The 26380-nt window shown below is 37.1% G+C and overlaps 3 protein-coding genes and 1 long non-coding RNA gene across 5 annotated transcripts in view; 2 read left to right on the forward strand and 2 right to left on the reverse strand.

The window, feature by feature from the left end:
- The window catches only part of LOC113636948, a 57039-nt gene that overhangs the window by 13978 nt on the left and 16681 nt on the right, over nucleotides 1–26380 (reverse strand). Inside the window, exons 4-5 of the mRNA XM_047818945.1 lie at nucleotides 14940–15248; nucleotides 4970–5278 (exon numbers count right to left, since the gene is read on the reverse strand). Of these exons, the coding sequence (XP_047674901.1) occupies nucleotides 4970–5278; nucleotides 14940–15248 (618 nt within the window). The remainder of the gene's footprint in view (nucleotides 1–4969; nucleotides 5279–14939; nucleotides 15249–26380) is intronic.
- LOC125145564 (cilia- and flagella-associated protein 57-like) lies at nucleotides 21–1973 on the forward strand. Its single transcript, XM_047818954.1, has 5 exons — nucleotides 21–657; nucleotides 785–844; nucleotides 943–1050; nucleotides 1252–1383; nucleotides 1521–1973. Exons 1-5 carry the CDS (start codon nucleotides 424–426, stop codon nucleotides 1593–1595), a joined length of 609 nt encoding a protein of 202 aa, XP_047674910.1. The 5' UTR covers nucleotides 21–423; the 3' UTR covers nucleotides 1596–1973.
- Nucleotides 3542–4910, reverse strand: LOC113641214. The gene is made up of 3 exons (XR_007143962.1): nucleotides 4855–4910; nucleotides 4360–4424; nucleotides 3542–4067 (listed from the first exon to the last, which is right to left on the reverse strand). It is a non-coding gene; the product is annotated as an uncharacterized LOC113641214 (long non-coding RNA).
- Nucleotides 19955–23884, forward strand: LOC113636926 (ectopic P granules protein 2-like). Of its 2 annotated transcripts, none has more exons than XM_047818951.1 (11): nucleotides 19955–20219; nucleotides 20402–20509; nucleotides 20719–20850; nucleotides 20988–21125; nucleotides 21478–21633; nucleotides 21842–21994; nucleotides 22297–22488; nucleotides 22654–22761; nucleotides 22958–23089; nucleotides 23436–23520; nucleotides 23655–23884. In XM_047818951.1, the coding sequence occupies exons 1-11, from the start codon at nucleotides 20163–20165 to the stop codon at nucleotides 23792–23794; spliced, it is 1401 nt and encodes a 466-aa protein (XP_047674907.1). In that variant the 5' UTR covers nucleotides 19955–20162; the 3' UTR covers nucleotides 23795–23884. The 2 variants fall into 2 exon arrangements, with proteins under 2 accessions (XP_047674907.1, XP_047674906.1); XM_047818950.1 differs by having other exon boundaries at nucleotides 19964–20219; nucleotides 21475–21633; nucleotides 23655–23882.

The following is a 26380-nucleotide window of genomic DNA, read 5'->3' on the forward strand; positions in this document are numbered from 1 at the left end:
TCCAACACATGGCTGCTGAGCTGGGGGGCTATGAGCAAGTCCACACCAGCCCGCCGCCTCTCACCGCGGGCAACTTCAGAGTAGTAGAGAGTCCAGCCTCTTTCAAGGAGTTGTGTTCCAGAGTCCAAGCTGTGCGGGGAGACGAGCTCAACTATCTCTAGTCGGTATCTCTCAACCTCCCACACCAGCTCAGGCTCCTTGCCTCCCAGCGAGGTGACATTCCATGTCCCTAGAGCCAGATTCCGTGTCCGGGGATTGGGTCGCCGAGGACCCCGCCTTCGACTGTCACCCAATCCACATTGCACCAGCCCCTTAAAGTTCCTCCTGCAGGTGGTGGGCCCACAGGAGATCGGCCCCACATCACTCCTTTTGGCTAAGCCCAGCTGGGCCCCTTGGGGTAAGACCCGGCCATCAGGCGCTTGCATGCGAGCCCCATATAGTGCACTAGATAGGGTGCCTACATTAAGAGACATTTGCATCTTCTTCACTTCACAGGAACAGGACAAGACGAGGTACGCTGAAGAGAAGCTAGAGGAACTGCAGGAGAAAGTTGACTCCAACTTCAAAGATGTCTTACTCCAAAAAGATCAGGAACTGCAGGCAGAGAAGGAGACCAACGAGCATCTACAGGATGAAATGAAGCTCATGGAAAAACAGGTGTGTGGTTTTTAAATATAGTTGTGGAGCAAAAAATGTATGGTTATATAAATGAACGTATGATTGGTTGGTGTGGAAATCAATCATGATGTGATTAATTAATGTTTGTGCATGTGTTTGTTTTAAGATAATGCAGTTCTGGAAGGTAAAAGGAGAGATTCAGGAGCAGTGCCTTGACCTCAGTCGGGTATTATTATTATTATTATTATTATTATTATTATTGGTAATAGTAGTACTAATAGTAGTAGTATGAATATGTAGCTTATCACAAGATGTTTATTTTAGCTCGAGGCTAAGGTTATGGAGATAAATGTCAAGGACAAGGAGACCATTGAACACCTCCAGCAAAACGTAAAAAAACAGGAAGAAGAGCTGTGCATAGAAAGGAAGCAGGTTTGATTCAACACACTATGTTTTGTTCACTATTTTGATCTGATCGTTTCCTGTAGGTTTTTGTGACATTGCATTTTGTGATTAGGTCCGTTTCTGTAATTGTAGTCAGGGTTCCTATTTAATTGTTTTAGTACTTACTGTATGTATATTTAGTACATGTAGTTATTACTCATATTACTAATGATACGGATGATTCTTTAGGTCAGAAACATGAAGGCTCTTGTGCAGAGGATGAAGGCCGACATCAAAAACTGCTCTAGTTTTGTCGACCAGCCGCACCAGCTGAAGGCAAACTTCATCAGACTCAATAAGTCCTACAACCATAAACCAGATGTGAGATTAACGCACACACAAACACACAAAGTATTTATAAGTGTTAATACATCTAATACACGTGTGTTTATATACACACCCACACACAACTCAGTACACATGTACCTGACTGGCGGTCATGACTACAAACATTTTAGATGAGATTCAGGGTGAAGTTTGCAGTCGTTCAAGAGAGCAGGCAGAAGGAAGAGCTGCAAAGTCCAGCGGTTTAAAACAAACAGCATTTAAAATGAGACACATCATTGTGAAAACTTGGTTTAAAAGAATGTGTACTTTATTTCTATTTCAGCATCAGTGAGGGACTCACTGAAAAGTGGAAGAAGCTCCGTGACCCTGTCCAAGTCGCCATACATTAGCAGCCAAATGCCAAAGCTGGATATTCTTAAAATCATGGATCTTCCACCCATAAACACTAGAAACATTCAGTGATTGCCGGGGAGGTGTCGAACACTCGGATGTACAGTAGGATATAGTGGGAGGGCTCTGAGCTATCCGGGAGTGTTCCACTGAAAACCACCGATCATAAGCTGTGGAAAAGAAATAAATAATTAATAATACATTTCAAATAAAAGCTTTGAAAATAAAAATTATGTGATTGTGAATTGTTAAAGTTTTCTTGCGTGTCATCGAGTGCCTGAGCGAGACAGAACACAAACATACTCACATAGAGAGTGTAGAGGAAAATGTGTTGAAGGAGAGTTGTGGATAAAGGTCAGGCTCTTCAGGGTTATGACTTAATATGACTTAATGACTTATTAATCTAATAAATTGCCATTGAGACTTTACAGTTTCGTAAATAAAAAACAGATATTTTCCTTAGACTATTAAAAATGAATGTTGGTCAAGTTCCAACACATTTTATAAATTAACTGCAAGTGGACAAAGTGCAATAAAACCACAACATTTCCAAACTGTCAGACAAATTTGTTTACGAGGATAAAAGATTAAGAAAAAATATTTTATCAAGTTAGCAAATCCTTGTAAAGCAGATATTTTAACCTACATTTCAGAAAGATAAAATGGGGTTGGGGATGTCACTGAGGACATCGATCGGTTTCTTAAAAAAAAAAACCATTGACCCTGTAATAACAGGGTGGAAACCAGTTACATGGGCAAATGCAAAAGTGTTTAATATTTTTATGAAAATATAAATGATCGAAATGACTTGTTATCCAAGAACATTTGAGGACAATAAGAAATAAAAAATCATTTTAATTTAATGTTATTAATCCATGTTTACACTAACTGAAACTGATCAGTAACTTTATTGAATATATTACAAGCAAATCTGGATATTAAATTAATTTTTAACACACAGGAATTCTAGTGTTTGGGACAAAGCTGTAATGTTCATCAGTTTATTCACCAGCAAGTGTGTTACCTGAAACTTACAGGAAGTCATAAAGACACATTTACCACATGTGAGCTGAGGAGAACATAGAGGCTGGTCAAGAGTAATTATGAAAAGTAAGATTAATCAGAGGAGTATAATTTTAATTATTAACCGGTTTTACAGTTTTAAATGTGTTTAAAAGTGACTTTATTTACTTAATGATTTATTATTTGATTAGAGAGCTACGGCTTAGTGGCGACATCTTGTGTCTCGAAGCTGGTACTACAGCTGGGCTACAGATAATTATTTGGGAGATTCAGTTTAAATCTCATCTCTCTCTCATTTTCTACCGCTTTATCCGAACTACTCGGGTCACGGGGAGCCTGTGCCTATCTCAGGCATCATCGGGCATCAAGGCAGGATACACCCTGGACGGAGTGCCAACCCATCGCAGGGCACACACACTCTCATTCACTCACACACACACACACACACACACACACACACACACACACTCATTTACTCACACATTCACACACTACGGACAACTTTCCAGAGATGCCAATCAACCTACCATGCATGTCTTTGGACTGGGGGAGGAAACCGGAGTACCCGGAGGAAACCCCCGAGGCACGGGGAGAACATGCAAACTCCACACACACAAGGCGGTGGCGGGAATCGAACCCCCAACCCTGGAGGTGTGAGGCGAACGTGCTACCCACTAAGCCACCATGCCCCCCTTCAGTTTAAATACTATAAATTATTGTATTTATTGTATTGATGTCAAATTTTATTTATTTATTAGAAAAACACATTCAGTCCATGCAAATGTAACAAGCATCCTCTTTTTATTTTTGCTCAAGGTTTTAACAAGTCACAAACAAGAACTTCTTACACAATCCTATTTACACAAAAGCCTACTAGCACATTCATTTCTTAACCTGATATATGTAAGAATGGGACACATAAGATAAAAATGTCATAAGCACTCAAAATATATTTTGCAAATTTAGGTTTTTAATGATTAACAGAAAAAGTGAATACAGAACAATACCCTTAGCCTAACCTAATGAAGGTGAATATGAAGCAATTATCTGGAATCTTTCCCATTTTTTAACAGTAAAATTAAACACATACAAAAATCCCACCAGAAAGAATCTTGTGCTTGACCACGGCGTGTATTTACTATGTTTTCAGAAATTATTCTATAATATTTGAGAATATTTACATTGGATTAGTTTGTTATAATGTTGGTGTACTCAGTTTTCTCTCCAGTGTTAATCTGGACCTGAGCTGCTCCGGCTGTGTTAATGTGTTATTTAATACAGAAAGTGACAAGATCAGGTTCAGGCTGTGGAAAGACAGAAGAGGAAAATTATACATATAACACAAATTCTGTGGGTTTTGCTGTTTACTCCAAGAAGCAGGTAAAATCCTGTAAAGACGACACAAATCTCCAAATCTGACTTCTTTCTTTACACCATGTGTTGTTCTGATAGAAGCAGCAGAAGATCATTTCCTATAACTCAGTGTTCAGTGAAAGCATGTGTGGGTCATGTGTGTTACCTGCAGTGTATCACAAATACAACAAACGCTCTAAAGGTAGAAACAAATCTGTTATAACTCATTTTACGTTTGCTAACCTGATCTGTTGGCTTTCCCTTACAGTCCGGACGTCCTTCAGTAATCCCGTTCTCTCCACATGTTCCTGGTGAAAAGAAAGAAACCCTCAGAAATCACACCTCTAGTGTTAACAACAATATTTTACTGTCTGAAGTGATCAAGTAAGGTGTGGAGGCTGCTGTTCTGTTTGTTTGAAACTCAGTGACTGAAATTTAACAGTAAACTCAGTGACACGTGTATGTATGTGTGTGTGAGTGTGTGTGTGTGTGTGTGTGTGTGTGTGTGTGTGTGTGTGTGTGTGTGTGTGTGTGTGTGTGTGTGTGTGTGTTTGTCTTTGTACTTTTAAATATCCACCAAACAGAACAGTAAAACTGTGTATTAATAAATAAATGTAAGAATGTAGATGTTTTTTCACTGATTAAAAAGGAAATTTAGAAGGAAGCTGATGTGAATTTTTTGTTTATCTTGTTTCAATGTTGCTGAGGATGATGCAGGTGGAGAGTTTGTTGTTTTACTTGGAGGCTGTTCTGATGGAGGTCTTCTGTCTGTTTTCCCTGAGCGTGTTGAAGTTCTCGTCAGCTCTGTTTGCACACTGAATATAAACTTTTTTTGAGTATTTAAATGTTTTACCTTTAACATTAATCCTGATTTCTCTGTATTCCCATAATCCAGTGCTGCACCTGTAGACTCTCTGATCCTCTTCTCTCAGGTCAGATATGAGCAGAGACAGATTACCAGGAGAAATGTGATTAAACAGCTGAAGTCTGTCACGATAGTGTTCATCATTTAACACGTCAGTCCAGTGTCCTGTTCTGTCTGTTGTCCAGGTGAATGTCTGAGGATTGGTGTGCAGGTCAGAGCAGGAGCAGGGTAACAGGACTGAACCACCAGGATGTCCATTAATAACTACCTGATGGCTATCACCAGAGAGATCACAGCCTACAGACACAAACATACAAACACTCAGAATCTACTGAATACAACATGAAGTACAAAGATCAGGACTGAAACATGGACCCTGGAGCTGTGAGGAGACAACACTACACACTGCATGGTGAAAAGTACATGTGAAATATAAGCTGTAGACACACAGAGTTTTGTTTGTGGTTGAGTTTGACTTAAAAAATAATTCATAATATTTGAAAGTTGAGGTTATTTGATACTTTTTGTGTCAAATGAACGGAAAATGTGAACACAGTACTGAGAAATGGATTTAACCATAAAATGTAAATAAAGCACAAAGTAGGAGGTGAAGCTGGTGATCACTGAACCGTCAATGATAAATAAAGTTAAAATATTACTTAAGGGACTTCTTCATAGGGCTAAATGGCTCCTTAATAAACTCCTAATAATAAGTGACATGATCTTAAATCAATATTTATAAAGACATGTATTTAAAAAGACTTCCTAATGTATCAGCTGATGTACAGACTGTGTTCATCAATGTTCATGTTAAATTAATATAAACACCAGGTCTAGTGTGTTATGTAGAGTTTCTTTGACTGTAGATTAGAGTTTGGTTTTAATGTTTAATGTCATATTACAATTTAATCTGATGCATCAGATATTAAGATAAAAAACCTCAACAAGTTGACAGTGACATCTAGTGAAGTCTTTATTACTGTTTATGTCTTATGTCAGTTGACATGTAGCTCTATAAACATTATATTATAATATTAACAATATTATGAGAATAAATCTTAGTTTAGACTGAGAAATATCACAAATCCAATCCAACACCAGTCCAAAGTTCAGGTCAGTCTGATACCATAATCAGTATTTAATGTCATTTATAACTTAATACTGATGTGTCACTATATGACTCCTAAATGAATTCCCCTTCATGGTAAATGGAGTAGACATTTTGTTACATATGTAACTATAATTCATTTTAAGTATGATCAAGGATGATTTTACACTAAATATAAACTTTTATTGTGTATTTAAATCATTTACCTTTAACATTAATAGGCATGTCTCTTTCTTCCTTCTCAGTGCTGCACCTGTAGTCTACTGCATCCTCTTCTCTCAAGTCAGATATGAGCAGAGACAGATTACCAGGAGAAATGTGATTAAACAGCTGAAGTCTGCCACGGTAGTGTTCATCATTTAACACGTCATTCAGACCTCCTGTTCTGTAGGACATCCAGGTGAATGTGTGAGGTTTGGTGTGCAGGTCAGAGCAGGAGCAGGGTAACAGAACTGAACCACCAGGATGTCCAATGTATTCATATTTAGTTTGAGCAGAGAGATCACAGCCTACAGACACAAACATACAAACACTCAGAATCTACTGAATACAATATAAAGTACAATATTTTCAAATGAATTATTAAGGTAATATTTATTCTTCAGTACATTTAATTTATAAATTTTGAAATGCATTCATAAATATGTTAATGTATTATATATCTAAACATGCAGCATGCTAAAACAGGAAAAAAACTTTACTATGTGACTATAAACACAATTTCTAATAAAATAAAGCTGTATTTCAACACCAAGCACTTAAATGGACACCCCACACTTCATAAACATGTCATCTGTAGCACTTTATAATCCTGTAATCATCTGTTACGTGACACAAACACAACCTTGGTTGTGAAAGCCGAGATTCCACAGAATCCAACGGTATAAGGATCATCACTGTGTGACCAATATTCACAGTTATACAAGGAAAACACCACAAAGCAACCGACCAGCCATGGCACCACCTTTACTCTTGCTATTCTCTTCTTCTTCTTCTTCTTCTTCTTCTTCTTCTGCTGTTTCTTCTTCTTCTTCTTCATTGGCAGGTCGCATACCAACTTTATTACATACCTACACCACCTGTGCTGGAGTGTGAAGTGATTTCAGTCTAGAAGTATGTCAAAAGATGTCTATATCCTATTTCTAAGACCACTATGCTTAATGAATTTTAAAACTAACCTTACAATTTTCCCGGATCCAGGTTTTATGTTTAATAGGCTATTGATTGTAAATACTTTGCAACCTATTCCCTGTAGCTCTCTTATTAACTCATTCCTTTCCAGATCATACTTGGGGCAGAAAACCAGCACATGTTCAAATGTTTCCTTTACTTGGCATAATTCACATAATCCTGTACCATGTGTCCTTATAATATAAAGTGTAGAATTGAGTTTATTATGTCCCATCGTTAGTCTTGATAAAATAACCCGATCCTCTCTACTTAAATTTAGTGTCATATTACTTTGTCTTACGGTTTTATGTATATTATATAAATGCCTTCCTGTTTTACACTCATTCCAAATCATTTGCTTTTTCTGATTACAAGCTTCTTTAATGATACTTTTCCCTTCCATCCGACTTAATGCAACAGTAATATTGGGGAAGTTCAGTTTAAGTGACTCTTTAGCCGTTCTATTCTATCTTTCATATTCTGGTATATCTGCGTGAGCTGGTACCCACACAAATGTAATTATTATTCCAATTTGCTTTAATCTATACAAAATATTCAATATTTCTACATCAATATCAGATCTAACTGTTTGGTAAGTTAGTAGGCTTATAAGTGATGCCATAGAATCTGAACTTTGTTTGGCATCACCTCTTCCACCTCTTCCACCCAACTAAGTGCCATCTGAATTGCCACCAGTTCAGCAGTATATACTGAGGTCCCATCAGTTAATCTCCCATATTTTCCTATTATAAATTCAGGAACATAAAATGCTGATCCAGTACGACCTATCTCTGGGTTTCTTGATCCGTTCTTAATATCAATACTGCTGTTTTCTCTTCATCTACTACCACTGGTATATTCTGAGTTCTGTAAACCCCAACCATTTTTTGAGGACACCCCATACCTCTCCTAATTGGGTTTCCCTTGACTGCTTGAGTATATGATATATTCTGTACTGTTTTGAGTTTCATTGCTTCCGTTGCTTGCTTTTGGGCTTTACAGCCTATATACGCTGCACTGTGTGGCCCTCCACAATTACAACATTTAGGTTCAACCTCCACATTTTCCATAATCATGTTCTCCACCACATCTACAACATCTTTATTTCCAACATGCCCCAATCTTTGGCAATTAAAACATCTCAATGCTGGTCTAACAAATGGTCGTACCGTATAACACACATATCCAATTTTAACACGTTCTGGTAAGTTTTTACAAGTGAAAGTTAGTACAACAGTCGTACTTCTCTCTTTTTTACCATTTCTGCTAGAAAGCAGACGCTTCACTTCTGTCACCTACCTCATTCTATTCTACCTCAATTTTCCTTACTTTGTTTATTCCTACTCTAGTATTGTCATCTGACTCAGAATCTCTATTTTTCCTTTTGTTTGTTGAATCCGTAATACAGGATATGACCATGCCTCACTATCAATTACTGAAGAATCATCTTCATCATGCATACTACCTGCTTCCATCCTCTCCAGTCTCATCACAGTTGATGCTAGCCCGCTTTTGTGTGTTTTCAGATTCTGAATTTCCCGCCTGCTCTTACCTTCAGCAGGGCTGCCAACTTTTGAATTCAGCTTAGAGTGAGATTTTGGGGGCGGGGCTTTGGTTATGGTGAGGGGCTTGTGGAGGGGCGTGGCTTGTTGTAGAAAAAAGAGAGAGAGAGAGAGAGAGAGAGAGAGAGAGAGAGAGAGAGAGAGAGAGAGAGAGAGAGAGAGAGAGAGAGAGAGATTATGACTGGTGTTTATTGTAAGTGTTTGTTGCCTTTTGGACTCCTTTATCATTTGTAATGTTGCTCCCATTTAAAACAGTTCAGCTCAAGCCCAGCCATTTTTAGGGTTATTATTGAGGACAATGTCCCGTCCAGAGACAAGCTGTTTTGTGTTGAGGTTTTGTTCACACACCGACCATCGAATATACCCTTTTTTCATTGGTTGTTGCGTTAAATCTTAACCAGATAGTGCTATCTTCTGATTGCCTATTGTGTAGCCTCTTTTTTTGATTGGCTGATAAGTGTCAGGCTCGACTAAGAACTCCAGGGAAGACGCGCTTGATTCCTGCCCGGTTCCACAGAGACATTTTGGGCGCTGCGGCATATTTTATATCTGATAAATACTAAGTTTTTCTGCGTGAGAAATACAATGTGTGGCGAGAGAGCGTGACAAAAGACCCAAATGCGTGACTGTCACTCTCAATGCGTGACAGTTGACAGCCCTGAACTTATGTAATAACTGACGCTGAATGTGTGAGAGTTGGCAGCCTTGGCCTTTCAGGATGATAAAACATATTCTAAGAGAAAAATCCGGTTATTTACAAAATTTCACGTCTCTGCCGCCAAAAGAAATTGCTGATTATTGTCTGTGTCCTTCTTGTAGTTGTCTGTGGCTGAACAAAGCCAAACACTTTACTGCTTTAACATTAGATCAGGTTTCAAAACACAGAAGAAAAAATGTGTGAAATTCACACACATCTATTTACAGCTAAGACCAGAGTGACAAAGTGACCTACAAGTTACAGGAAATAACTTTTCTACTATGCTTTATGTGAGTTATTATAGATACATTCAATAAGATGGAAATTGTGAGAGATGTAATTCAGTAAATATATAAAAACATACACTGTAATATTATAGGGATGTAAAATAATCTCACTGTAGAATCCTCCTTATTCATTATCCCACCTCTCTTCATCAGTACATTTTAGACTGAAGTTAATCAGGAAGAAAAAGTCCACATGATCAAAGCTGAACAGGTCTAAATAAGGACATTATAACACAAGGCATGACATGAATGTGTACCTTGTGTATAAAGATTAATGATGTCTTAAAATTTACATCTTTTTTGTTGTTAATTCTCTAATTAATAAACATTTGACAGTGTTTGATTTATTCTTTAGGACCAGAGCTGAACTCCAGCCTACTGTAAACGCAGTCTGGACAGAAACCACATGAACTAAACACAAAGCAGCTGAAATAAGAACTGGATAATATTCTCTCTCCTTTCTGTAATAGAAAATAAAATATAACTTCACTCACCTGCAGACATGTGAAACACGACATACAAAAGATATAAGCACTTCATCATTACTGATTCTTCTGCACACACACACCAGTCCCTCAGTGTGAAACACACACACTGACACACTGACTGAGTGTCTCTCTTTATACACTTTGGTTTTCAGGAAACCACAACAACCATTATGTCATTTCTCATTTTTTAATCTGTTTATCATCACTTGTTGTATTATTATAGTAATAATAATAATAATAATAATAATAATAATAATAATAATAATAATAATAATAATAATAATAATAATAATAGATTATGTGACATTAGCAAATTTATTGAAAGCAAAATTTGGCACGAGCTGCAACATTAACCACAGGAATTCCAGTGTTTGGGACAAAGCTGTAATAAATTCATTTGTTTATTCTTTGATTAGAGACCTATGGCTTAGTGACAAATTGGTGATATCTTGTCTTACAAAGCAGAATTAAAGGTAAAAAGTAGCATTTCTAAATTTATATGAACTATTAAATCAATATGTGTTTGCTTTAGATCAGTAAACATACTGATATTCACTTTTTAAATCTATACCACTGACTATACAAGTCGTTGCAATGCAATGCAATGCAAGTCGTTTCCAGGGAAAGATGTCCATATGACAGTGAGATACTGTAAATACTGTGACATACTGTACATGACATCGCTTTGTGACTTGTGTTGAATTGTATCAGCATGTACACATGCAAACACTCACACAGGACAATATCTGGGTGATTTTCACCAACTGTGAGAGATAACATTTTGTTGATAAGATGTTGATAAAAACACAGTTGTGCATATAACTAGTGTTCTCATGTTAGAGCCAGTGTGAGACACTCGGCATGTCAGAACGACCAGAAGACTGTGGTCAGGGCAGCATTGGGGCTGATGGGAGAATGAATACTTCCCCTTTCTCAGGTTTCAGTTAATCATCATTATGCCATGCACAGAATACTGTGTAATGCTCCACATTCAACGAGCACACTCTCATGCATCCTTTATTTTAGGTCTTAATAAGTCACAAACAAGGATTTCTGTAGCAGCCTATTTACACAAAAGCCTTATACAGCATTCATTTCTTAACCTGATATATGTAAGAATGGGACAAAGAAAATACAAAATGTCACACATACTGAAAATATAAAAGTGAATAGGGAACAATACCCTTAGCTACCATAATGAAGATGAATATAACACAATAGGAACAGATCGTGGTCGGGGTGAGGAGTCGAACTTGGGTCTGCATTGTGAAAGTCAGAAATAGCTCCACAGTGTGAAGGACAAAAACAAGAAAAAATTCAACAGAAACAGATTCTCTAATCAAAAGGTAAAAATTCACAAAAAGGGTTGAAATCATCTGCAAGGTAACAAACAGCAAAATTATTAATAGCCCAAAAAGTCTGGCCTTAATTTAACCCAACACCAAGCGACTAAATTGAGAAACAGAAGAAATAACCACAGGAGAAATGAGACACAGGTGACACCTTTAACAGACTGAGGGGAAAACACATGAGGGTCCAGACTATAGTAGTAACTGGTTTAATGATCCCTGGCTAACCAGAGTAAATACTAGTAGGTTTCAGGAAAAAAAAATGTTCATATGACAGTGATATTTATTGCAAATAGTATGTCATACATCACTTTGTCTCAACACACACACACAAACACACACACAAACAGGAAGCTATCTGTTGGCAGTTTCTGTTTTTTTTACAAAACCACACGCAGAAATATCCACCTGCTCTCGTGGCACTTTAGAGCCAGTGTGAAACACTCAGCATGTCAGTGACCGCATGTCTAGTCAAGACAGTGTGGAGGCTGATGGGAAAATGACTAATTCCTCTTTCTCACAGCTTCAGTTAACCAACATTTTTATTGCCACACACAGGGTATCATAACATGTAACATCTGTAACAAACTACAAGGATTATTAGGCAAAATTTCACAAAAGCTAGGTCAGAAATAGACATTCAATTTGGTCCAATTCAATAATTTTCCTTCATTTATTTTTACCCAAAGTCTTTTTACCCAAAGTCAAAGTCACAAAGAAGAACCTCTATAGCAGTGTTCATACACAACAGCATGATGGCAGAAGCTCTCAAGAGCATTTGATTCTTAACCTGATACAGAATCTGCTTTATACATTTAAAATGTACATTTATTTGTATCATACATACAAACTATTTGATGCAATTGTATATCCCATACTTAGCCATGGTGTGTAATCAATACATGTATTCAACATTATTCTATAACATCTGAGAATGTGTCTATATTTACATTGGATTAGTTTGTAACAATGTGCTCCAGTGATCATCTGGACCTGTGCTGCTCCAGCTGTGTTAATGTGGGCCAGTAGAGTAGCTGGTGTAAATGACAGTAGTAAATAAAGTGTCATCACACACAATCTGGGAATATTTTTAAATGAAGGTTTTTAAGGGAAAACAAAACCCAAGCCTAAATGGCACTGTGTAAGAAAGTGCTTGCAACCTAAACCTAATGTTAAAAACCGTGATTCTGTGGACCGTGTTCTGTACATGTCTGTGTGCAGGTGGATTCCAGGCCAGAGTTTCCAGCCTGCCTGTACTGTTGTTTTGTATATATTATTTATCTCTAAAACATACCAATACCCTTACCTAGAATTTCTATTTTGTGTTTTTTTCTGCCATTTATAAAAAGGTATCAAATCACTGAATCCCGAGCTATAACTCTGTGCAGCTCAACCCTAGACTGGGTTGTAACAGATTTGTATGACAGATTGGTTGGGCCACCCATAGCATCAAGAACTGCAGTCAAGCGTATGCGATAACGTGCAATGAGTCTGTCACAGTGCTGTGGGGGGAAATTTGGTCAGCCAGATTGGAGGGTTTTAAAGCATGAACTGCCTTTGTAAGGTCATGTCACAGCAGCTCAATAGGATTCAGGTCAGGACCATGACCAAAGTCTTTATTTTGTTTTTCTTCAGCCAATCAGAGGTGGACTTCCTGAGGTGGCTCACCAGTGTTCCATGTGTTCGCCATTTGTGGATAATGGCTCTCACTGTGGTTTGCTGGAGTTCCAATGCTTTAGAAATGGCTTTATAACCTTTTCCAAACAGATAGATCTCAATTACTTTCTCCTTCATTTGTTCCTGAATTTCTTTGGATCTCGGCATGATGTGAAGCTTTTTAGGATCTTTTGGTCTACTTCACTTGTCAGTCAGGTCTTATTTAAGTGATTTCTTGATTGTGAAGTGAGTGGCAGTAATGAGGCCTGTGTGTGGCTAGAGAAATTGAACAATATTAGAAGACATGGGATTAATTTCCACTGTTATGCTGACGATACACCGTTATATCTCATCAAATCCAGATGAAATAGCTAAATTGTCAGAATTAACTCAGTGCGTTTGAGAGATAAAAGATTGCATGAGCTGTAACTTTCTGTTGTTAGACTCTGATAAGACAGAAATACTACTTATAGGTCCAAAAACCAGTGCACAGAAACTCTCACAACTTAACTTCCATTTAGAGGGATGTACTGTTACTAGTAGCTCGACAGTGAAAGACCTGGGTGTTATATTAGACAGTAACTTGTCTTTTGAAAATCATATCGCCCATACTACAAAAACAGCCTTTTTCCACCTTAGAAATATTGCCAAGCTGAGAAACATCCTGTCTGAGGCTGAGAAGCTAGTTCATGCATTCATGACCTCTAGACTGGACTATTGTAATGCATTACTAGGTGGTTGTCCTGCATCTTTAATAAATAGGCTACAGTTAGTCCAAAATGCAGCTGCCAGAGTTCTCACTAGGACAAGAAAGTATGACCATATAACCCCAATTTTATCATCTCTACACTGGCTACCTGTTAAGTTTAGAATTGATTACAAACTGCTGCTACTTACGTACAAGGCTCTTAATGGTTTAGCTCCCATGTATCTAACTAGTCTTCTAACACGTTACAATCCTTCATGCTCTCTGAGATCACAAAACTCAGGACTTCTGGTAGTTCCCAGAATATCTAAGTCTACTAAAGGTGTTAGGGCGTTTTCTTATCTAGCTCCCAAACTTTGGAATAGTCTTCCTGATAGTGTTCGGGGCACAGACACACTTTCCCAGTTTAAATGTAAATTAAAAATTCATCTCTTTAGTCAGGCGTACACACACATAATACATCCCATAATACTGTGCACTATTACATCAGACTCGCACATTATTATGAACAGCAGATATGTTAATCCCTCTCCACTGCTTCTCTCTTTCTACCCATCCCGAGGCATCCAGACATTGTACGAGAAGACATTGTCTTCTGAGCGATGAAGATTTTGGACCTCCACTGAGACGAGGCCGAATCTGTGAGAATCCTGATGCATCTAGAGATCTACCAGCTCCAGTTGGACTCTGTGATACTATAGAGATGTGAACTCCATGTGATCTTTTACATCAATACAACATTTATCAGACTGTATATTTATAATCACACCCTCCAGTGTTACCCACATGAGGATGAGGTTCCCCTTTGAGTCTGGTTCCTCTCAAGGTTTCTTCCTTTACCATCTAAGGGAGCTTTTCCTCCCCACAGTCACCTGAGTCACCTCAGACTTGCTCATTGGGAATAAATACTGTACCTACACATTTAAATGTTTTACCTTTAACATTAATCCTGATGTCTCTGTTTTCCCTTAATCCAGTGCTGCACCTGTAGACTCTCTGATCCTCTTCTCTCAGGTCAGATATGAGCAGAGACAGATTTCCAGGAGAAATGTGATTAAACAGCTGAAGTCTGTCACGGTAGAGCTCATCATTTAACACTTCAGTCCAGTGTCCTGTTCTGTTAGTCGTCCAGGTGAATATCTGAGGATTGGTGTGCAGGTCAGAGCAGGAGCAGGGTAACAGAACTGAACCACCAGGGAGTCCATTAATAACTACCTGATGTTTATCACCAGAGAGATCACAGCCTACAGACACAAACATACAAACACTCAGAATCTACTGAATACAACATGAAGTACAAAGATCAGGACTGAAACATGGACCCTGGAGCTGTGAGGAGACAACACTACACACTGCATGGTGAAAAGTACATGTGAACTATAAGCTGTAGACACACAGAGTTTTATTTGCCATTGAGTTTGACTGAGAAAAGAATTTATGATATTTTAAAGTTGCTTTTATGTAAAATTAAAGAAAAGTGCTACATAATTCAGTCCACATCGACCGCTGTTGTGTTCACTGTGTGAAAAGATTTAAAAATGTGAACACAGTACTGAGAAATAGATTTAACCAAAAAATGTAAATAAAGCACAACGTAGGAGGTGAAGCTGGTGATCACTGAACCGTCACTGATAAATAAAGTTAAAATATTATTTAAGGGACTTCTTCATAGGAATAAATGGCTCCTTAATAAACTCCTAATAATAAGTGATATGAAACTAAATCAATATTTATAATGACATGTATTTAAAAAGACTTCCTAATGTATCAGCTGATGTACAGACTGTGTTCATCAATGTTCATGTTAAATTAATATAAACACCAGGTCTAGTGTGTTATGTAGAGTTTCTTTGACTGTAAATTAGAGTTTGGTTTTAATGTTTAATGTCATATTACAATTTATTCTGATGTATCAGATATTAAGATAAAAAACACTCAACAAGTTGACAGTGACATCTAGTGAAGTCTTTATTACTGTTTATGTCTTATGGCAGTTGACATGTAGCTCTATAAACACTACAATGTTATGAGAATAAATCTTAGTTTAGACTGAGAAATATCACAAATCCAATCCAACACCAGTCCAAAGTTCAGGTCAGTCTGATACCATAATCAGTATTTAATGTCATTTATAACTTAATACTGATGTGTCACTATATGACTCCTAAATTAATTCTCCTTCATGGTAAATGGAGTAGACATTTTGTTACATATGTATCTATAATTCATTTTAAGTATGATCAAGGATGATTTTACACTAAATATGAACTTTATTGTGTATTTAAATCATTTACCTTTAAAATTAATACTCATGTCTCTTTCTTCCTTCTCAGTGATGCACCTGTAGTCTGTCCCATCCTCTTCTCTCAGGTCAGATATGAGCAGAGACAGATTACCAGGAGAAAATTCATTGAACAACTGAAGTCACGGTAGTGTTCATCATTTAACACGTCATTCAGACCTCCTCTTATGTAGGCCATCCAGGTGAATGTGTGAGGTTTGGTGTGCAGGTCAGAGCAGGAGCAGAGTAACAGAACTGAACCACCAGGGTGTTCACTGTAAACATATTTAGTTTGAGCAGAGAGATAACAGCCTACAGACACAAACATACAAACACTCAGAATCTACTGAATACAATATAAAGTACAATATTTTCAAATGAACTATTAAGGTAATATTTATTCTTCAGTACATTTAATTCATAAATTTTGAAATGCATTCATAAATATGTTAATGTATTATATATCTACACATGCAGCATGCTAAAACAACAGGGAAAAACTTTACTATGCGACTATAAACATGAATTCTAATAAAATAAAGCATTATTTCAACACCAAGCAATTAAATGGACACCCCACACTTCATAAACATGTCATCTGTAGCACTTTATAATCCTGCAATCAGCTGTTACATGACACAAACACAACCTTGGTTCAGTCACACAGCCGATATTCCACAGAATCCAACGGTATAAGGATCATCACTGTGTGACCAATATTCACAGATATACAAGGAAAACACCACAAAGCAACTGAGCAGCCATGGCACCACCTTTACTCTTACCTTTCTTCGTCTTCTTCTTCTTCTTCGGATTTATTGGCAGGTCGCATACCAACTTTATGGTGCATACTGTACCTAGACTACCTGTGTTGGAGTGTGAAGTGATTTCAGTCTAGAAGTATGTCAAAAGATGTCTATATCCTATTTCTAAGACCACTATGCTTGATGAATTTTAAAACTAACCTTACAATTTTAACGGATCCAGGTTTTATGTTTAATAGGCTATTGATTGTAAATACTTTGCAACCTATTCCCTGTAGCTCTCTTATTAACTCATTCCTTTCCAGATCATACTTGGGGCAGAAAACCAGCACATGTTCAAATGTTTCCTTTACTTGGCATAATTAGCATAATCCTGTACCATGTGTCCTTATAATATAAAGTGTAGAATTGAGGTTAGTATGTCCCATCCTTAGTCTTGATAAAATAACCCGATCCTCTCTACTTAAATTTAGTGTCATATTACTTTGTCTTACAGTTTTATGTATATTATATAAATGCCTTCCTGTTTTACACTCATTCCAATTCATTTGCCATTTCTGATTACAAGCTTCTTTAATGATACTTTTCCCTTCCATCCGACTTAATGCAACAGTAATATTGGGGAAGTTCAGTTTAAGTGACTCTTTAGCCGTTCTATCCGATCTTTCATTTCCTGGTATATCTGCGTGAGCTGGTACCCACACAAATGTAATTATTATTCCAATTTGCTTTAATCTATAAAAAAAATCAATATTTCTACATAAATATCAGATCTAACTGTTTGGTAAGTTAGTACGCTTATGCCATAGAATCTGAACAAACCACAACTTTGTTTGGCATCACCTCTTCCACCCAACTAAGTGCCATCTGAATTGCCACCAGTTCAGCAGTATATACTGAGGTCCCATCAGTTAATCTCCCATATTTTCCTATTTTAAATTCAGGAACATAAAATGCTGATCCAGTATTACCTGTTTCTGGGTTTCTAGATCCATCTCTGTAAATAGACTGTTCTAATATACTCAATTGTATAGTTCTTAATATCAATATTTAATGTTTTAACACACTCATGAATTAATAAATCACCTTCTGGTTGGCAAAAAAATCCACGGAGGTATTTGGGAAATAGTTGCCGTTTATGAGAATGATATGTTATCTAGCGACATTCCTGAAGCCCACTCCTTTGTTTTCTAGGCAAAACCATTTCCTGTTATGTTTATAGTCTCCCATCTCCCCTTAATAATTGCTTTAGTACAATGTTCATGTTTATGCCCTTGTAAACTGATCCAGTAAGCGAAAGCTAATTTTTGGCATCTTAATTCTAATGTGTACTCTCCTGTTTCCACTTGCAATGCTGAGATTGGAGTTGTTTTAATTGCTCCAGTAATACATCTCAACACTCTTGCCTGAATTAAGTCTAACCTTTTAAGCATACTATCTGATGCAGATCCATATATAATGCATCCATAATCCAAAACGGATCTTAAGAGAGAACAATATCTGTTGATCATAGATTGTTTATCAGTTCCACATTCCTGACTATACATCTCATTAAATTCAGTACTTTGCTGCATTTCTCTTCAATATATTTGACACAAATTTTCCATGTTAATTTGGAGTCAAACCATAAACCTAAATATTTAAAATTAATATTTTTTCTGCAATCCTCTTTTTAGTGGGGCAGTCGTGGCCTAATGCTTAGAGAGTCTGATTCGTAACCCAAAGGTTGTGGGTTCGAGTTTCGGGCCGGCCACCACTGAGGTGCCCTTGAGCAAGGCACCAAAACCCCCCAACTGCTCCCCGGGCGCCGCAGCATAAAATGGCTGCCCACTGCTCCGGGTGTGTGTTCACGGTGTGTGTGTGTGTGTTCACTGCTGTGTGTGTGCACTTTGGATGGGTTAAATGCAGAGAACAAATTCTGAGTATGGGTCACCGTACTTAGCCGTATGTCACGTCACTCACTTTAGTAAAAAACTGACAACACATTTTGGATATAGAAAATCTAAATCCCCATTCCAGTGACCCATTCTCTACAATCTCAATTGCTTCTTGACTTTTTTTTCACTATATATTTCACGTTTCTTCCCCTCTTCCACATTGTTCCATCAGCTGCATATAAAGTTGTTTTAATTCCTGAATGAATTCCTTTGAATACATCATTAATCATTATGTTAAATAACAAAGGACTAATAGCACTTCCCTGTGGTGTTCCATTTTCTACCTTCACCAGCTCAGAAATTGTATTTCCTGCCTTGACTTGTATTGATCGTCCAAATAAGGAACTTAACACTCTATTATAAAATCTTCCTTCAATTAACATTCTTGGCAACTTTAACAGAAATCCTTCTCTCCACATCATATCGTATGCTTCTTCCATGTCAAAGTATACTGCCACTAACACCTCTTTCATTGCTAGCGCCTTTTTAAAATCAGTTTCTAATCTAATTAGTGCATCTAGGGTGGATCTACCTGGTCGAAAACCATACTGATAAGGAGCCATTAATCCTTTACTTTCCAATACATAATATAATCGATTAACGATCATTTTTCCCGTAACTTTACAGAGGTTAGACATCAGAGCTATCGGCCTATAATTTCCTGCTATAGTACAGTAGCATCTTTCCCTGGTTTGTGAATCGAATTACAATTGCTTGTTTCCATGATCGCTGTAATTGTCCTTCCCTCCAAATTTTGTAAAAAAAGATCTAATAATACTTTAACTATTATGTCATCCATCTGTTTAATCATAATATAGCAGATTTTATCTTTCCCAGGAGCAGTACTTCTAACCCTCATTAAGGCTCTTTTAAGTTCCCACAAATTAAACGCAGCATCCAAAGCTGTTTTACTATCTGTTTTTTAATTAAAAATATCTCGATTTTGCTTTAATATTTCTTCTCTCCATCTCGCATAATTTATTCCTAGGTTATCTGAGCTGTGTGCCTTTTGAAAGATGGAAGCTAACATTTCTGCTTTATCTTCTTGCATCACTGCTGTTTTCCCTTCATCTACTAGTACTGGTATATTCTGAGTTCTGTAAACCCCAACCATTTTTTTGAGGACACCCCATACCTCTCCTAATTAATGTTTGTGCATGTGTTTGTTTTAAGATAATGCAGTTCTGGAAGGTAAACGGAGAGATTCAGGAGCAGTGCCTTGACCTCTGTCGGGTATTATTATTATTATTATTATTATTATTATTATTATTATTATTATTATTATTATTATTATTATTATTATTATTATTATTATTATTATTATTATTATTATTATTATTATTGTTAATATTGGTAGTAGTAGTACTAATAGTAGTAGTATGAATATGTAGCTTATCACAAGATGTTTATTTTAGCTCGAGGCTAAGGTTATGGAGATAAATGTCAAGGACAAGGAGACAATTGAACACCTCCAGCAAAACATAAAAAAACAGGAAGAAGAGCTGTGCATAGAAAGGAAGCAGGTTTGATTCAACACACTATGTTTTGTTCATTATTAATGTTAAACGATCTGATCGTTTCCTGTAGGTTTTTATGACATTGCATTTTGTGATTAGGTCCGTTTCTGTAATTGTAGTCAGGGTTCCTATTTAATTGTTTTAGTACTTACTGTATGTATATTTAGTACATGTAGTTATTACTCATATTACTAATGATACAGATGATTCTTTAGGTCAGAAACATGAAGGCTCTTGTGCAGAGGATGAAGGCCGACATCAAAAACTGCTCTAGTTTTGTCGACCAGCCGCACCAGCTGAAGGCAAACTTCATCAGACTCAATAAGACCTACAACCATAAACCAGATGTGAGATTAACGCACACACAAACACACAATGTAGTTATAAGTGTTAATACATCTAATACACGTGTGTTTATATACACACCCACACACAACTCAGTACACATGTACCTGACTGGCGGTCATGACTACAAACATTTTAGATGACATTCAGGGTGAAGTTTGCAGTCGTTCAAGAGAGCAGGCAGAAGGAAGAGCTGCAAAGTCCAGCGGTTTCTCTGGAACAAAAGCAGGCTGTGGAGTCCAAAACTCAGCAAGCAGATTGCTGCAAGACACTGAAGGTATGAAGGAACTCTTATCAATGGGTTAACTGATTCAGTTTTTGTTTGCGCTTACATATTGCTTGTGTATATACAGTACAAAGTAAAAAAGAAGCCCAAAACTAACACAGCTACATTCAGTAGCCTTCAGTAACTAAACACTTACTAAACACTAAGTTGATGTACATTAACCATACTGAAGGTTTACATTGACATCATTTAACACCCCAAAATCCTATTAAGACTGTAATATATTTAAAGAATGCATGGACCAGCTTTGTTTAGTAAATACGCCATATTGGGTATAGGAATCATTTTCAGTCCAGCCTTAAGAACTTCACTTTATCCTTTGTCCATCTTCACTTTACAGCAGCTGATGGAGTTTGAGTCTGAGGAAGCACAGAAACTCATGAACAAGGACAGTACAGCTGAGCTCGCTGAATTATGCCTCAGATACAAACAGGAGCTTCAGGCGGAGCAGGAGACCTGCAGCCAACTTAAATATGAAATAAAGCTCATGGAGAAACAGGTGTGTGGTTTGGGTTTTGTGCAGATCAACACAAAAGAAAAACTTTGCTATAATTATAACTTAAAGAAATATTGTTTTAATATACGGTGCGTACGTGCCTTATGACTTCACATTTAAAAAAACTATGATTCAAATTCGATGCAGAAGTTTACATGTGGTCAACGACAGCAGTTCACACGGTGTAATTAATGTGTGTGTTTGTTATAAGATGGTGCAGTTCTGGAAAATAAAGGAAGAAATTCAGGACCAGAACCTCGAGATCAACATGTTAAAGGAGGAAGTGCAGAGCCTGCATGACCAGCATATGGACGGGAAGAAACTCAGGAAGGAGAAGGAGCAAAAAAAGAACGTCCAGAAGAAGGTGAGGCTCATGGCGACACTACATCTGCTTTATGGCAAACATTCAGTTATTCACAATTACAGGATGCTCTGTGGTGGAATATTCTGTTCACGTTGCAATACTATTTGCTTTGTTTGTTCTGTAAAAAGTCGGCAGTAAGAATAATAACATTTACTTTGGATTTTATTATTATCTATTCTGGTATTACATAACAGTAATTCCATCGTGTAGTTATATTCTAGAGGTCTTTGATGTAAATAACGTTGAATATGCTAACTAGTAAGATACAAAACAATTAAAAGGCATCTGTTTTGTCCCTGTAGGAAGTCCACTTCCAAGACATAGTCGAGATGCACAAGACGAGCAAAACACAGAATGAGGCGGATTTAAAAAGGATCAACAGCCAGTTGGATGAAATATTTAAAGACTGCAATAAACAGATGCGACAAACAGCTGAAACTAATCTTGAGGAAGTGAAGAGCAGGATCGAAGAGAAAAAACTGTTCTTAAAAAAGGTGAGGAGTTTAACAGGATGACAGAATGTACAGTAGGAGTTTATACAGCATCTACACCGCAAGGCTAGAATTGACTATCAATAAGTCAAATGATGGCTAATTAGTGAAAATGAAACAAATGTTTTTACAAGTGAAAGGGTGTACAAACTTTTGTTTTTATTTTAGCTCAAGTCTGAGGTGAAGGAAATCAACAGCAAGAACCAGGAGACCATACACAACCTGAAGGAGGAGCTGAAAGTCAAGGATAATGAGTTATGTACAGAGAGGCAGAGGGTATGTAAGTGCACAAATGACTTGAACAATAATTCCTATGTAGCTGTGTTAACAAATGTCTAAATCGAATGACTCGTTTTTCCAGTACCAGGATTCTGCATGTACATAGTTATTACTTATATTATTGATGAAATGGATAATAAGCATTACAGTTTAACTACGGTTAACATCATGTGTAATGTCTTTGTTTCCTCAGATTAAAAGGCTAAAGGCTTTGTTGGACAGGATCAAGGCTGACATCCAGACCTGCTCAGACGTCATCCAGCAGCCAAAACTGCTGAAGGAGAGCATCCTTAAGCTCCACAAAAGCTACATCACAGAGGCTGAGGTGAGATTAATAGACATGTAGAGACAGTAGACAACCCCTGAAATAATGAAATCATTGCTTCTAAGGATTTTTGTAAATGTTTCATTTGTTACATGTCCTAAACTTGTTTTGAGTGTCTTCAGCTAAATCAGAACAAGAAGCAGCTCTGGTTAAAAAGCAAACAGAAAAGCTGTATCATAATTATTAAGGAATTCTTTCCAAATAAATCCAAATAAAATGACATAATTTATGCTTTGCCGATATTCTCTCATACAGTTTAAAAGTAGGTTTGAAGCTATGTACATGTTCTGTACAATTAACGAGCAGTTTATTATATACACTTTGACATGGTTTTGCATGTGTATAGATAAGTGCCATGCCAACGGAAGACAAGAACCACAGAGGAAGGACACGGGACAGCAGGACTACAAAGATTCATGTGCCTGGCAGCAGTAAGTAACAAGATTTCATTTATATTTAGTACAACATCATGCACAATAGTTAGATTTTTTTTCAAGAGTCTAAAATGAGACACATCATTGTGAAAACTTGGTTTAAAAGAATGTGTACTTTATTTCTATTTCAGCATCAGTGAGGGACTCACTGAAAAGTGGAAGAAGCTCCGTGACCCTGTCCAAGTCGCCATACATTAGCAGCCAAACGCCAAAGCTGGATATTCTTAAAATCATGGACCTTCCACCCATAAACACTAGAAACATCCAGTGATTGCCGGGGAGGTGTCGAACACTCGGATGTACAGTAGGATATAGTGGGAGGGCTCTGAGCTATCCACCAATCATAAGCTGTGGAAAAGAAATAAATAATTAATAATACATTTCAAATAAAAGCTTTGAAAATAAAAATTGTGATTGTGAATTGTTAAAGTTTTCTTGCGTGTCATCGAGTGCCTGAGCGAGACAGAACACAAACATACTCACATAGAGAGTGTAGAGGAAAATGTGTTGAAGGAGAGTTATGGATAAAAGTCAGGCTCTTCAGGGTTATGACTTAATGACTTATTAATCTAATAAAGTGCCTTTGAGACTTTACAGTTTCGTTAATAAAAAACAGATATTTTCCTTAGACTATTAAAAATGAATGTTGGTCAAGTTCCAACACATTTTATAAATTAACTGCAAGTGGACAAAGTGCAATAAAACCACAACATTTACAAACTGTCAGACAAATTTGTTTACGAGGATAAAAGATTAAGAAAAAATATTTTATCAAGTTAGCAAATCCTTGTAAAGCAGATATTTTAACCTACATTTCAGAAAGATAAAATGGGTTTGGGGATGTCACTGAGGACATCGATCGGTTTCTTAAAAAAAAAAACATTGACCCTGTAATAACAGGGTGGAAACCAGTTACATGGGCAAATGCAAAAGTGTTTAATATTTTTATGAAAATATAAATGATCGAAATGACTTGTTATCCAAGAACATTTGAGGACAATAAGAAATAAAAAATCATTTTAATTTAATGTTATTAATCCATATTTACACTAACTGAAACTGATCAGTACCTTTATTGAATATATTACAAGCAAATCTGGATATTAAATTAATGTTTTAACACACAGGAATTCTAGTGTTTGGGACAAAGCTGTAATGTTCATCAGTTTATTCACCAGCAAGTGTGTTTCCTGAAACTTACAGGAAGTCTTAAAGACACATTTACCACATGTGAGCTGAGGAGAACTTAGAGGCTGGTCAAGAGTGATTATGAAAAGTAAGATTAATCAGAGGAGTATAATTTTAATTATTAACCGGTTTTACAGTTTTAAATGTGTTTAAAAGTGACTTTATTTACTTAATGATTTATTATTTGATTAGAGAGCTACGGCTTAGTGGCGACATCTTGTGTCTCGAAGCTGGTACTACAGCTGGGCTACAGATAATTATTTGGGAGATTCAGTTTAAATCTCATCTCTCTCTCATTTTCTACCGCTTTATCCGAACTTCTCGGGTCACGGGGATCCTGTGCCTATCTCAGGCGTCATCGGGCATCAAGGCAGGATACACCCTGGACGGAGTGCCAACCCATCGCAGGGCACACACACACACACACACTCATTCACTCACACACTATGGACAATTTTCCAGAGATGCCAATCAACCTACCATGCATGTCTTTGGACTGGGGGAGGAAACCGGAGTACCCGGAGGAAACCCCCGAGGTACGGGGAGAACATGCAAACTCCACACACACAAGGCGGTGGCGGGAATCGAACCCCCAACCCTGGAGGTGTGAGGCGAACGTGCTACCCACTAAGCCACCGTGCCCCCCTTCAGTTTAAATACTATAAATAATTGTATTTATTGTATTGATGTCAAATTTTATTTATTTATTAGAAAAACACATTCAGTCCATGCAAATGTAACAAGCATCCTCTTTTTATTTTTGCTCAAGGTTTTAACAAGTCACAAACAAGAACTTCTTACACAATCCTATTTACACAAAAGCCTTCTAGCACATTCATTTCTTAACCTGATATATGCAAGAATGGGACACATAAGATAAAAATGTCATAAGCACTCAAAATATAGTTTGCAAATTTAGGTTTTTAATGATTAACAGAAAAAGTGAATGCAGAACAATACCCTTAGCTAACATAATGAAGGTGAATATGAAGCAATTATCTGGAATCTTTCCCATTTTTTAACAGTAAAATTAAACACATACAAAAATCCCACCAGAAAGAATCTTGTGCTTGACCACGGCATGTATTTATTATGTTTTCAGCATTACTCTATAATATCTGAGAATATTTACATTGGATTAGTTTGTTATAATGTTGGTGTACTCAGTTTTCTCTCCAGTGTTAATCTGGACCTGAGCTGCTCCGGCTGTGTTAATGTGTTATTTAATACAGAAAGTGACAAGATCAGGTTCAGGCTGTGGAAAGACAGAAGAGGAAAATTACACATATAACACAAATTGTTGGTTTTGCTGCTGACTTCAAGAAGCAGGTAAAATCCTGTAAAGACGACACAAATCTCCAAATTTGACTTCTTTCTTTACACCATGTGTTGTTCTGATAGAAGCAGCAGAAGATCATTTCCTATAACTCAGTGTTCAGTGAAAGCATTTGTGGGTCATGTGTGTTACCTGCAGTGTATCACAAATACAACAAAAGCTATAAAGGTAGAAACAGATCTGTTATAACTCATTTTACGTTTGCTAACCTGATCTGTTGGCTTTCCCTTACAGTCCGGACGTCCTTCAGTAATCCCGTTCTCTCCACATGTTCCTGGTGAAGAGAAATAAACCCTCAGAAATCACACCTCTAGTGTTAACAACAATATTTTA

This window comes from Tachysurus fulvidraco, chromosome 9, assembly GCF_022655615.1.
Source record: "Tachysurus fulvidraco isolate hzauxx_2018 chromosome 9, HZAU_PFXX_2.0, whole genome shotgun sequence".
In the NCBI taxonomy this organism is placed as follows: Eukaryota; Metazoa; Chordata; class Actinopteri; order Siluriformes; family Bagridae; genus Tachysurus; species Tachysurus fulvidraco.

What these genes read in the sequence shown, in the direction of transcription:
- LOC113636926 (XM_047818950.1), top strand. Translation starts at nt 20,163, where the DNA reads ATGCAGTTCTGGAAGGTAAACGGAGAGATTCAGGAGCAGTGCCTTGAC. An exon ending in TATGTACAGAGAGGCAGAGG is followed by an intron (nt 22,762 to 22,957) that starts GTATGTAAGTGC and finishes TTGTTTCCTCAG; the next exon opens with ATTAAAAGGCTAAAGGCTTT. An exon ending in GCTACATCACAGAGGCTGAG is followed by an intron (nt 23,090 to 23,435) that starts GTGAGATTAATA and finishes GCATGTGTATAG; the next exon opens with ATAAGTGCCATGCCAACGGA.
- LOC125145564 (XM_047818954.1), top strand. Translation starts at nt 424, where the DNA reads ATGCGAGCCCCATATAGTGCACTAGATAGGGTGCCTACATTAAGAGAC. An exon ending in TGAAGCTCATGGAAAAACAG is followed by an intron (nt 658 to 784) that starts GTGTGTGGTTTT and finishes GTTTGTTTTAAG; the next exon opens with ATAATGCAGTTCTGGAAGGT. An exon ending in CCTACAACCATAAACCAGAT is followed by an intron (nt 1,384 to 1,520) that starts GTGAGATTAACG and finishes CAAACATTTTAG; the next exon opens with ATGAGATTCAGGGTGAAGTT.